Here is a 13004-nt window from a genome sequence, read left to right as displayed (position 1 = left end):
GTCCAACCAAGTTGACAAGAGTGAAACTCCGTTCATCAACTTGGGTTTTGATGTGATCCGGGGGTAGGGGTTCACCGTCCGACCAAGTTGACAGGAGTGAAATTTTGTTCATCAACTTGGGTTTTGATGCGATCCGGGGGGTAGGGGTTCACCGCCCGACCAAGTTGACAGGAGTGAAACTTCGTTCATCAACTTGGGTTTCATATAGAACCGGGCTAACAAACTCGTCGTTCACCGCCCGACCAAGTTGACAGGAGTGAAACTCCGTTCATCAACTTGGGTTTTGATGTGATCCGGGGGGTAGGGGTTCACCGCCCGACCAAGTTGATAGGAGTGAAACTTCGTTCATCAACTTGGGTTTTGATGCGATCCAGGGGGTAGGGGTTCACTGTTCGACCAAGTTGACAGGAGTGAAACTCCATTCATCAACTTGGGTTTCATATGGAGGCAGACAACAATGGTTCACTAACGAACTCGCCGTTCACCGCCTGATCAAGTTGACAGGAGTGAAACTTTGTTCATCAATTTAGATTTCATCTGGAATCAAACTACTGTAATTCACTAACACAGTCTTATATTAATCCTTAATGAACTTATACATTACTTCATGATAAAAATAGAATATGGAAGCATACCTAAATTTATGATTAGGCTATTAAGAATTATGCGAATAATAATAAGAACAACATTATTAGATGATATTTTATATATACAGATCTTACAATCTATTTTTGTTTTCTCTCTTTTATTGATATAAAGAAAAAATAAAAGTCAAACACACTATGCAATGTTACCTTTCTATAAATATGAATCATAAACCTTTTATAACTCTTTTATTAGACACATTCTGAATTTTGATATTTCAATTTAACCCTTCATCAAATCATAATATTATTTTAAGTATTTCATAACAATTCTTCATGATAATTATTTTATTATCCATAAACATAATATTAATATATGATTTTATAATTTTAAGTTAGCATATAATATTCTTGACACGTTTAGATACAGTAGTCCGTGGAATGACTGTTAACTTCATTGAATTCAAATCTGTGATTTGAGAGGTTATTAGTGCTTATGTACTACTGTCAAAAACCAAAATCCAGGAAGGTTGCTTTATTTTTCAAGAAAAAATTAAAAAAACATGTTTAGTATTTTTCTTTGATTTGTTTTTCCCAATATATAAAATAAATGTTTACGTTTATACAACTAAAATTATAATAAATAACTATTTTTATTATTTAAATTATATTATAACTAAAACCTATAATAAAATAAATTTTTAATATATAATTTGTTTTAAATTTATGGTAAATAGAATACACTGTGATATAATATTATTTTAACAAATAGTTAATTTTAAATAAACATTGGAATTCAATTTGAAGTAAAGATAAAATTGTACAATAGTTAAAAATATTTATTTTTAAAAAAATATATTTGAAAATAACAAAATATTCATAATAATATTTTCTTCTCTTATTTAAAAATCATTCCTTTCTACATACTTACTGATAATTACTTATAAAATTAGTTTCTTTTAAGATGATAATTCAGATTTATAATACTAGAGAATATTAGAAAAAGAAAAAGAATTTCATGAACATAATTCATATGATAATTTAATTCGATTAAGGGGTAAGTAAAATTTAAATAAAATAAAGATGAAACCTAAATAGTAAATAAACAATTCAACATAAAATTCAGCATTGGTAGAAGAGAAATTAATAAATGAGATAGTTTTATTTATAAATTTAATCAATATTTTGAAAATTATAGAAACATTTATAATATCACAATATATTCAATAGATATATTAAAGAGTATGTTTCAATAAAGTTTATTAAATCTTTTTATTATTAAACAACCTAAATCTACATCTATTTGAATTTGATCATATTTACATATTATAACTAATATTTGTGGTTTTATACTATAATTATTATATGCTTAAATTAAGTATCATTCAAATGATATCTTATATTAATCTTATAAATATAACTTGTATTTCTTAAAAAAAATCACTTAATAATTGATCATATTTCACAAAAAAATTTAAATTATTTTATTAATTTAAGCATCAAAAAGATATTTGTTAGTAATATTATAACTTTTTTTAAGACACTTTTTTCATGATTTTTGAAAGTGCTACGTAAATTGACACATTATAAATATGTATAATTTTTTGTTATTATATTTTTACGTATATATATATATATATATATATATATATATATATATATATATATATATATATATATATATATATAATAAATGAAACTATTAGTATTAATAGAGTAGTGTTACGTGTGGACGCGTGTTTGCGTGAGGATAAAAGTTGACTGAATTTGTATTCGTTCGATAACATGATCTAGCATATCATGAATTCAACGTAATCCAAATATCAATAATAAAGTGAATGGGTTCAAACCAATTTCTTATATATATTTTTAATCTTATGATTTTTATGAATTATTAATTTTTTAATTTAAATGTAAATATATTTAACCTTTGATAAATTCAAAATTTTCAGTTATTAAAGAAACCATTAAAATTTTGAAAAACAAGATGAAAAGATAAAATATTAAACAAAAAAAAAACCTTAATAATGAAATCTTACTACTGCGGGAATAATTTTGTAACGAATTATAAAATGAGGTGCAGAACAAGTTTGAAAACGTAGAGATCGGTTTCAACCCCTTTTTTATCTATCCACTAATCGCAAAGATTGAACTAGAATTGAATAATCTTGTGGCTAAACACTTTCTCACATTGTACTCACAAAGAAGACACACGACAAATTTATTTGACTCTGTTGAGATTTTGAGAGATACAAAAACATAAACAGGGATTCAAAACAACCCTTTTCAGTTACGTACCCATAAGATCACGTATTTAGATTCTGATTCCAACCGCAACTGCTCCACCTATAAGAAATTTTATAATCTATCTCTTTCACTTTCACTCTCTCTCTCTCTCTCTCTCTCTGAGCTGTGCTTTGTTTTGTTAGAGTATGATCTCTCACTTTTTCCTGTTTTTGGTTTCATCTGTCTTTGATTTAGGAACATGATAATACACACCTATGTATTATTTCCATGCATAGAAAGCGAGAAATATATGGCATAGTATGCATCTGGTTAATGGGTTTTCCGTGAAAAGATCATTGCTTAGAAAAAGTAAAGATTTTTATGCGAGCAGTGTCATTATCTGCGGCTTGTATTGTGTCAAAGAGTAATTTCTATGATGTTTTATGTCACTGGGGTGTGCAGAAGGAATTTCGCTTTAGTGGTGCATGTCAAGTGGGTGCAATAAACAAATGGAAGCCATGATTATTGTGCTATATATCACCTTGACTACAGTTTTTTTTCTGGCTTGTTGCAGAGGTTGATACAAGAGAAGAAACTAAGGCAGCCATGGAGAACAGTGAGCTTCTAAGGCCTACTGAGGTGCTTTATTTGTTTTTATTACTTTAGTTTCAGAAACAATAAATATGCATTATTTCTTCACTTAAATTCTTTGCCATTAACAGGGAAAATTTGCTGCAATAGTAGTCTGTTGGCTTCTTGGCAATGGGTGCCTTTTCTCATGGAACAGTATGCTGACTATACAAGATTACTATATTTACTTGTTTCCGGTAATTCATATATGTTGTATTTTTCTTTTCATCTGGTTGCTCATTCATTCCTGTGGTTAACCAGGGACTTCACCAAATTGAACTACTTCAAATTTCAATTTTTTCTGTCAAACATTGGTTTATGGATAAAGTTGTAGCCTGCCAAAAGTTTAGGAATTGGCTTAAGAACCCTGAAGCTTTCAGAACATGAATTTTGATAAGAAAGAATAGATGACAGAGCTTTACATCAGTTTATGTTGTTACCTTTGATACTCAGCCATGCACTTTAGATAAGATGATCAATGAATTTCTAGTCACTTTTTAGTCTTTTTCATCTTATACAGAAGCTATACTAGTAACTTAAGATCACATCACTAAACTTTCTGATCAATAAATTTCAGTGGCTGTAACTTTTTTCATTTGTCTTGGTGATGTGATCGCAGTTTGTTTCTTGTTTTTTGCTGTTCTTAATTGTTCTTGTTATGATCTATATATACCTGGATTGCTTTGGAGTATTTTTTATTTTATTTTCTGTTCTGTTTGTGCAGAAATACCACCCCTCTAGGGTGCTTACTCTTGTATATCAGCCATTTGCTGTTGGAACACTGGCAATACTGGCTTACAAAGAGGACAGAATCAATACAAGGATAAGAAACCTATTTGGATATACTCTTTTCTTCATAAGCACTTTGGCAGTGTTGCTTGTAAAGTCTCATTCACTTGTTTGTAATCTTTGATTCCTTGACAATGTGGTTTTGACTTTTGCTTTTACTTTTCCATTAATCTGCCATAGTTGGATTTAGTAACATCTGGTAAAGGAGGACTTGGAACTTTTGTTGGTGTATGCATAGTTAGTGGTGCATTTGGAATAGCAGATGCTCACACGCAAGGTGGAATGGTGGGAGAGCTATCTTACATGCTTCCAGAATTCATTCAGGTTTGCTTTAGCCATGGAATTACTATGAAATTTTGAAAATTTCCTTCAAAATATGCATTTCTTTTTCTCTTCTTATATGGTTTTATTGCTGTAGTCTTTCCTTGCTGGTGCAGCAGCATCTGGTGCACTAACATCTGCTTTGAGGTTGATTACAAAAGCTGCATTTGAGAATTCTAAGAATGGTCTTCACAAAGGAGCCAGTAAGTTCAACTCTCCATAGCTTAAGACATTTGATAAGATATATTCGTGAATCATGATTATGTACAGTAGCGATGCCAATTTCTTCAAATGCCTAAAGAAATTGTGATGATTATTCATTATTTTATTTGATGTCATTTAACATTATACTATAAATATTGTTTCAGCACATGACTCTTACAAAGTAGGTATTGATCACTTGTCATTCTACTTGCCTGCAGTTTTGTTCTTTTCCATATCAACATTCTTTGAGCTTCTGTGTGTTCTTCTATATGCATTTGTGTTTCCTAAATTACCAATTGTGAAGTACTACCGTTCAAAAGTAGCATCTGAAGGATCAAACACTTTTTCATCTGACCTTGCTGAAGGTGGCATCAAGACCCCAAGAGTACTGTTTCTTTTCTTTTCAATGTTCAAATCACGATATGTTCCTAATCATTCAAGCTTCAGTTAATGAAAGTACTTTTTTTCAGGTCAATGAAGAGGGCAAACTATTAGAGCGCAAAGGGACTAAGCAACTGTTATTAGAAAACATTGATTATGCAATTGATTTGTTTCTAATATACGCACTTACACTATCAATTTTCCCCGGATTCTTATCAGAAGATACCGGATCACACAGTTTAGGAACATGGTATTTTCATTAACTAACTTCTTTACTTCATTTATATCTCTATCTTTTTAGAAATAGAATCTTCCATCGATTTTCCTATTGATTTTCTCTTGAAAGACGGTATTAGAAAATAAAAAAGTAATCAGCATATAAGGATAAAGACCTATTATTCATACATTTGAGCATAATTAATTCTTCATGAATTGAAAAGCTTAATGTGTCATGTAAAGATTGGTGGAGACCATAGTTACATGATGGTTGAATGCATTGTCTAATAGATTTTTCATGTGATTTTAAGTCCTTCGATATTTGGAATTGTTTCAGGTATGCTCTTGTGTTAATTGCTATGTACAATGTGTGTGATCTGATTGGAAGATACATTCCACTGTTGAAAAGCCTGAAGTTGGAGTCCCGAAAAATGCTCACCATAGTCATTGTTAGTCGCCTTTTGTTTGTGCCAGCATTTTATTTTACTGCAAAGTATGGCACACAGGGCTGGATGATAATGCTGACATCCCTTTTGGGGTTAACCAACGGTTACCTCACTGTTTGTGTTCTCACTTCAGCACCCAAAGGTTATATGGTAGGTTTGTTAAACAGCCACAACTTTTCATGGTTTTCTAAATTCATATTCGGATTGATTAATGTTGTGCATTATTTTTGTTATGTTTGTAGGGACCAGAACAAAATGCTTTGGGAAACGTGTTGGTGTTGTTTCTTCTTGGAGGTATTTTTGCAGGTGTAACACTTGACTGGTTGTGGTTGATTGGGAAAGGGTGGTGAAATCTTAACCAAAAGCCAAACTAGATAAATGACAGATTTCAGATTCTCTGTTGATTTTTGAGGTGTTGTTTCAAAATGTATTGATTTTAATATGTTAAATATGTTTTTAATACATTTTAAAATATTAAAAGTATATAGTTTAAAGGTACATAAGATGAACAATATCAAAGGATCAGTAGAGAATTTAAATATTAGGCTTCATTATTAAAAAAACATATGGTTTGTTTAGAGTACTTCTACCTCTCTTGAACGAGTAAGAGAGTATTTCAGTGCCAATTATTTGTGAATTCAATCCTTATATCTCAAATTGGGTTTCGGCCCCTTTTAGCCGCCCAGGACGTCATCAATCGTGTGTTTCTTCATGCACCTCCATAGTTTCTCTCTGAACCTCCAGATGCAAGTGAAAAGATCATTTTGCCCTTATCTTCTTCCCATCATCTCCTCCTTCCTCCACGCACACCTCTCTCTTTCTCCTTTCTTCTTCCTCCAACGCTGTTCATCTCTCTCAAACGACAACTCCAGCATCAAATTATATAATTTTAAATACATTTTTTATTTTATATTTTAAATTATACATTTCGAAACTCAAAACAAAAAAAATTATGGTCCATCAATTGCGTCTCATTTTCAACTAATAGATCGAGCCTATTACTTCCCACACTTCTACAATTACTGACTGTACTCTCATAATATTTGGAAAACGATTCAAATACCCTTCATCACTGCACCACACCAATCTATCAGTGCTACCATCACACAACTGCTGTAGAGAAAGAAGCCAGAGAACGATGTAGAGGAAGAAGATAGCAAATCCAGAAAAACAAAAACAACACCTCGTTTTGACAAGTTTCTTACGGAACATATTTCATGTATAAAAATATTCGGAAAGCATTTTATAAGTTTTGGAGAGTTTTTCGTTTTCAAAATATCTCAAAACACTTTTCATGCATTTCAGAATATCCATTTCGAAAATTACATTTCGTTTTGAAAATTTTATTTTAGAAATTGTATTCTAAAAATGTTGTGGCAAAAGTTCTAAAATACTTTTCCGAAAAGTTTCTGAAATACATAATTTTGGATACCATTTTCCGGAAGATAAAATAGTCATTTTGACAATGTGTAAAGAAATTATGGAGATAGTGTAAAGAAATTATGGAGGTACAGGAAGTAAAAGCCATGGTCGATCTAATAAAAAGTTTACATTATTTATTTTATAAAATTAATCAAAGGATATAAATATTTTGATAATTTAGTTTAAAATTTATTTAAATATTAATTTATATTTCTGTTAGAGAAATTAAATTTATAAAATAAACTAGCAATAATAATAAATATATCTTTATTTCTTTTAAGAACAGTAAAATTTTACAAATAAATTATAAAATAATTGAACGTAATTTTTAATCGTTTAAAAATTACAAATTTACGTGTTAATCGGGATGAATCATAACGACTCGTCATATTGGATTGTTTTTCAATGTATAAGCTAATTTTTTCTTGATTAAAAATTAAGTTAATTTATGATTGTTGTTTTTGTTGATGTTTTATATTGCCTAATTTGAAGCAAGTGCAATGGATATTATAAAACAAGAGTCTTATCTATAGAAATTTGTTTACACATTCTAGTCACTCAAAAATCTGATTTACAATAAAATAGTGCTTTAGGAAACTATAATTAACAAGCAAAATAAAAGTGGATTGAGATTTAAATGAATTGAAAATGATAAAATGTCTTGAAATTGAACTTCATTAATCCTCTTTTACTGTGTTATTATTGATATAACATATTTTAAGACCATTCATCTTCAGTGTTTAGTCCTTGGTTATTTTTTAATTAATTCTAAGTTTAGAATCTAAGGATTTCAAATACAATATGATTCCTCAGTTCCTATTGAATGAATCCTTATCTTATGTGCAAGATTTTTAAATCAGCTAAAACATTTAAATCTATTCTTAACATTCAAAAAGCAAAAAATGGTTTGATTGGATTTTAGATTTAAGATTAGTTTCCTATTCAATCTAAATCAATGAAAAAAAAAATATGAGTGATCACTTCATCCCATTAATCAAACTAAAAAATTATTTTTTTAAATAAGAACTAAATATACAAAAATTAGTGGTACAAGCAATAATTAAATTCATTAAAAATACTCTAGTCTTTACCACACTTGTTTTTCAAAATTATGGGAACTAAATTATCTTAATTTATATAACAAAATTGTAGAGAATTAAACAATATTATATAAATCATAATTATTTTATTTTTTGGGTGAACTTATTTAATTTGTATAATTTGATAATAAGTAAAGATTAAATCTAACCTGGAAAAGCTAATTGCAAAAAGGCTAGAAGAAGATTGATACAATTCATTTCTTAAAGTTAGTGGTCATTATGTGATTTTTTTCTGGACTATATTTACACGAATATCACACTTTTTATTTTAGTTTAGAATTTGATTTTTAGAGAACAGATTGACCTTCACTTTTGGTAATGGTGGCCAAAATATTAGTTAGAATTAGGTTTACAGGAAATCGAATTCTGAATTAGTTTTTATTTTATTTTTATTTTGAATTTTATTAAAATAAAGGAGAAAGAAAAATAAAGAAGTTGTATATTTTGTAATGAGAAGATATGTATTTATATGTTTGAATTTTGTTAAATTATACTTTTGAAATAATTTTTTTTATTTTCATTTATTAAAAATGGGAGATGGAAATAAAAATCAAGAAATGATATGTTTAATAATTTGCCTTTATTAATTTTGTAATATATCTTTTTTGAATTATTTATAATATGATTTTGTGAAATAATATGTTTATAAAATTATATCTATATAAATTGTTTTAATTTCGTTCATGTTTTATAATTTTTTTTTAATTTGAGATATGGTAAAAGTGAAATTGAAATTTATAACTTAATACAAAATTTATTTTATTCAATTCAATCAATTATATATAACAGAGTTGACATAAAAGAAAATAGAATTAAACAAAAAAAATTACAATAATAGTTGTCTAAATCTTATACCACCATTTGAATCAACATAACTACAAGGTTTCATATCTTTCCATTGTCGTGAGTGTTGGTGGATGTATATATTGTTTAGACGAACAATTCAATATATTTCTAAGTATGGAAACGATACACAGATGAATTTATAGGTTGAATTTGTTTTTTTACCAGTTGATCATATGTGTTATATCATTATCTGATTTGATTTAAACTCTTATATGAATGAGTTTGTTATTAACTACTCTTATATAAGAGAAGATAGTCCATTTCATTTTAGTTACTATTTTGCAGTTCCCATAATGTATTATATTTCTCTCTCATGAGAGCCTTCTAATTGCTTTAAGAATTAATGCAATTTTTTTAAATATTTATACAATTTTTCTTTACTAATTTTTATTCACAAGTCCTAATTTTTAATAAATAAAGTCAGTGTAATCATTTCAAAACTATAATTTAAATAAATTAAAAACTATACAAAACTACAAAAAACATTTTAAAAAAAATTCACATATTAATAAATATTTTCTCATTACAAAAACATATAAATCTTTTATTTTTATAAATTCAAAATAAAAATAAAAATAAAAAGTAATTCAGAATTTGGTTTCATTAAAATCAAATTTTAATTAGTATTTTGTCTATCATTATCAAAAATGAAATCTGAAAACCAAATTCTAAACTAAAACTAAAATGTGTTATATGTGTAAATATGTACATAGTATACTATATAAGTAAATTTAAGGAGAAAAAATAATCTCATTTATATATTTACACTAATTAATTTATGAATAATTTTATAGGTTTTTTTTGGTATAATAAATAAGACAATTCATTGAAACCACAAACAAATATTACTGATGATGCACATTCATTCTTCCTTCCAACAAAGGCTCCATTATATGTTCTTAAATAAACTACACATGTTTACAACTGTCGCTTGTGCCTTGATCGAATACTGGCTGCCCTAAGTTGTAGAAGCACCCCTACTACCCAAAAATGACAGACATTCCACCTCATTATCATCGGTACTATTTTTTCTATTACTATCCTTAATTTAATTAAACTCAAATAACGCATTTGAACCCGTGAATAGTTAATCATTCATTTTAAATATTGCTTTGAAAATTGGAAACTCGAATTTCAATTCATCACTGAACTTTGGTTGAAAAACGTAAACTAGTCTGTATTTTTCCATCTAAATAGCTGATTCGTTGGACATTTCTTAATTTACCTAATAGACCAACATACCCATATCACAGAGAGCTGTTTGTTTCCCCTCAACCCAAGCTCCGATTTAGGACTATGATTAATTAATGAAGTACCAACTTAATTAATGAAGTATTTTTCAATAACAATGTATTGGTCCAATTTCGAATAAGAAATATTCTATGTATTTGATTTTTTGAAGATTAGAAATGGAGAGATGGAGAAATGAAAAACATCTTCTTTTTCTATGTAAGTTAGTGACACCACCAGCAGCGCATGTACACATACATGTGAATGAACTCTGAAATTTACAGCGACAAAACCCTTCACTCCACTCTACTGCCTTCAAACAAACGTTTGTTTGTGCATGTTTTTGTCCACTACCTCACCTTCACGTGACAGTGAGAGAGAAGAAAAGAAGAGACACTAACCCAAACTATTCAACCCCAGTGGACCCTTCTACACAAAACATGAAAATAACAGACCCACCAGGGGCAAAACCGTCACCATAAACTTCGACGGTCGCGATGCGCCTTTTCCACTCTCGAACTGAAGCGAATCAACGGCCAGCGGCATGTTCTCTTGATCGGGACTGCATTTTGACTCATGCGGATGCGCGCTGTACATCATCGCGCGCAACACCGCCGAAACGGTGGGTATGTAAGCCGTTTTGTTCTTTGCAAGCAGCCACGTCAACCCCATCAGTTGACAGTCCCGGTTGAACATTTTCTTCACCCTCTCGCTTCCTCCACTACCCTTTGTCTCGTTCTTGTACCCTTTCACCTTCAAACATAAAATAAAAAATTACAAAACCATGTTAAATTTTCAATATAACTATTCATTCTACACCAATCGACATCTTCCACAGTAAAACACGATTCCGGACAAACAAAAAACGGTTCAACAATGTAGCAAAAGTAAACCCAAAAAGGACCAAGGAAAAGGAAAAGTTTCTAATAATTAGTAGACGCACATGGGAAGTCATGTTCGCAGGTCAACCTGGTCGGCAAAAAAACGAGACTATTTTTTCCTCTTCACTTTTTTGTGTGGATATCTCACCGCTTCGTCCAACATTTGCGTCCAACCAAAATAAATAGCTCATGCAAAATTTAATCTAAGGGATTCATAAATTTGAATCAAAGTTAAATTTAAATTTTAAGATAGCAAGTGATGTGGGAGTAAATTTTCGTAATGGAAATATATTGGATATCCCACATTGATGAGTAAAGAGTGAAAACAGTGTATGCAAGTGAAGAAAAATCTAGAGATAAAGTAATGATGATTTGAGATACCTTCTGTAGGGCGCCGAGGCATCTGGTGCAGCCGGCGTAAGAGGAGTTGCGACAATTGTTTTCTAAGTTGCGAACGGCGGCGGTAGGGGTGGCGTTTTTGTGGGAGAGAGAAACGTTGAACGCTGCGTTGCAAGTTAAGGATGTTATTTGGTGTAGTCTGATGCCGCAGAAGCAGAGGATGGCGTCGCAGGTGGCGTTGGGTTGGGGGATTCGGATATTGCGAGTGAGAAGCGAGTCTTGGAGGGAGTTAACGCACTTCTGGGAGTCATCGGGCATCATGGGGAGGTCGCCGGAGGCCGGCGGCGGAGCACCAGAGACCTCGAGGGCAGAGCGGGCGTGTGCAGCGAAGAGCCACGCGGCCAGGACGGGGCAGCAGCGGCTCCGGTCGAGGTCCTTGCCGCACGCGTCCTTCACTCCGCCGAAGAGCTCATTGGAGAGGTCAAGCCGGCAGGTCTGCGTCTGGGTCTGAACCGGGAATGCGGGAACCGTGTTGGAGGAGGGGTATTGGCCCGGTTCGAGAGGCTGGTTCGGGTTACTAACCGGTTCGGACAGTAGACTGGCATGAGAAAAAGGTTGTCGTTGTAGTAGGAAGAGCGAGGTGAAAAAAGCAAGGCACGCGAGACTGAGGGAGAATGATTGCATTTTTTAGAGGTTGTTGTTTTGCTCTGTTTGGGATTCGAGGAAAATAAAATTTTGAAGAAAAGGGTTGAAGATGGGGATGGGTTGAAAAATGAAAAGGGAAAACAGGGGCGTGGGTTTGGTTGAAAAATTATAGGGGAGATTGAAGGGACAACGGTGGTGGAGTTGGTCTTGGTTATATTATATGGTAGGAAAAAAGATATATAGAAAAAACCCACTTTTTTGTCAAAATATCACAACTCTATATGGTATTTGGTCTGAGATTGGTAGACCCATGATTTGATTGGGGCGTGTTTGCTAAAATAACAGTGCATGCTATGCTGATAAGGAGAAAAGATGAAGAGGTGCTAAGACCGAGGGAAGGGATTGTTTGGGTAAAGGTTTGTAATATTTTCTTAGCTTGCTTTCGCTCACTACTTTCTGCTTTTCAGAGAACCCGGAGATTGGTGTTTATAGTTTGATAATAGTGTGCTTTCCGTGTGATGATTAGAATTTTCTTTTTTGCAAATTTTAATTCATGTCTTTAAAGATCCTATTAAGAGAAAATTAAATTAAACGTAATCAAGTTAAGTAATTGTTTATAGCAAATATTTGAATATTCGGTTTTCCCAATCCACATGATAAAAAGTAGGCATCTGTTAGTCAGAAATCAGTCTTGATTCATGCGTGCTGACTGCTCGAAGTTCTAATTTTGAAATTTGGATAAAA

The 13004-nt window shown here is 31.1% G+C and overlaps 2 protein-coding genes across 2 annotated transcripts; one reads left to right on the top strand and one right to left on the bottom strand.

Annotated features, from left to right (window-relative positions):
• The first annotated feature begins 3401 nt into the window (after nt 1-3401).
• Nucleotides 3402-6208, top strand: LOC124827712 (equilibrative nucleotide transporter 3-like). Its single transcript, XM_047300834.2, has 9 exons — nt 3402-3449; nt 3533-3637; nt 4165-4320; nt 4410-4553; nt 4648-4753; nt 4973-5139; nt 5225-5385; nt 5689-5947; nt 6040-6208. The coding sequence occupies exons 1-9, from the start codon at nt 3417-3419 to the stop codon at nt 6145-6147; spliced, it is 1239 nt and encodes a 412-aa protein (XP_047156790.1). The 5' UTR covers nt 3402-3416; the 3' UTR covers nt 6148-6208.
• A 4379-nt stretch (nt 6209-10587) lies between these two features.
• Nucleotides 10588-12783, bottom strand: LOC124827722 (putative GPI-anchored protein At4g28100). Its single transcript, XM_047300844.2, has 2 exons — nt 11658-12783; nt 10588-11148 (listed from the first exon to the last, which is right to left on the bottom strand). Exons 1-2 carry the CDS (start codon nt 12297-12299, stop codon nt 10825-10827), a joined length of 966 nt encoding a protein of 321 aa, XP_047156800.1. The 5' UTR covers nt 12300-12783; the 3' UTR covers nt 10588-10824.
• Nucleotides 12784-13004: the final 221 nt, after the last annotated feature.

This window comes from Vigna umbellata, chromosome 6 (assembly GCF_029865625.1).
Source record: "Vigna umbellata cultivar VRB3 chromosome 6, Vumbellata_1.0, whole genome shotgun sequence".
Taxonomy (NCBI): domain Eukaryota; kingdom Viridiplantae; phylum Streptophyta; class Magnoliopsida; order Fabales; family Fabaceae; genus Vigna; species Vigna umbellata.
The sequence above is the reverse complement of the archived record's forward strand: the minus strand, read 5'-3'. Positions and strand labels throughout refer to the sequence as shown.

What these genes read in the sequence shown, in the direction of transcription:
- LOC124827712 (XM_047300834.2), top strand. Translation starts at nt 3,417, where the DNA reads ATGGAGAACAGTGAGCTTCTAAGGCCTACTGAG. An exon ending in AGCTTCTAAGGCCTACTGAG is followed by an intron (nt 3,450 to 3,532) that starts GTGCTTTATTTG and finishes TGCCATTAACAG; the next exon opens with GGAAAATTTGCTGCAATAGT. An exon ending in GCACTTTGGCAGTGTTGCTT is followed by an intron (nt 4,321 to 4,409) that starts GTAAAGTCTCAT and finishes AATCTGCCATAG; the next exon opens with TTGGATTTAGTAACATCTGG.
- LOC124827722 (XM_047300844.2), bottom strand. Translation starts at nt 12,299, where the DNA reads ATGCAATCATTCTCCCTCAGTCTCGCGTGCCTTGCTTTTTTCACCTCG. An exon ending in GCCTCGGCGCCCTACAGAAG is followed by an intron (nt 11,149 to 11,657) that starts GTATCTCAAATC and finishes TTATGTTTGAAG; the next exon opens with GTGAAAGGGTACAAGAACGA.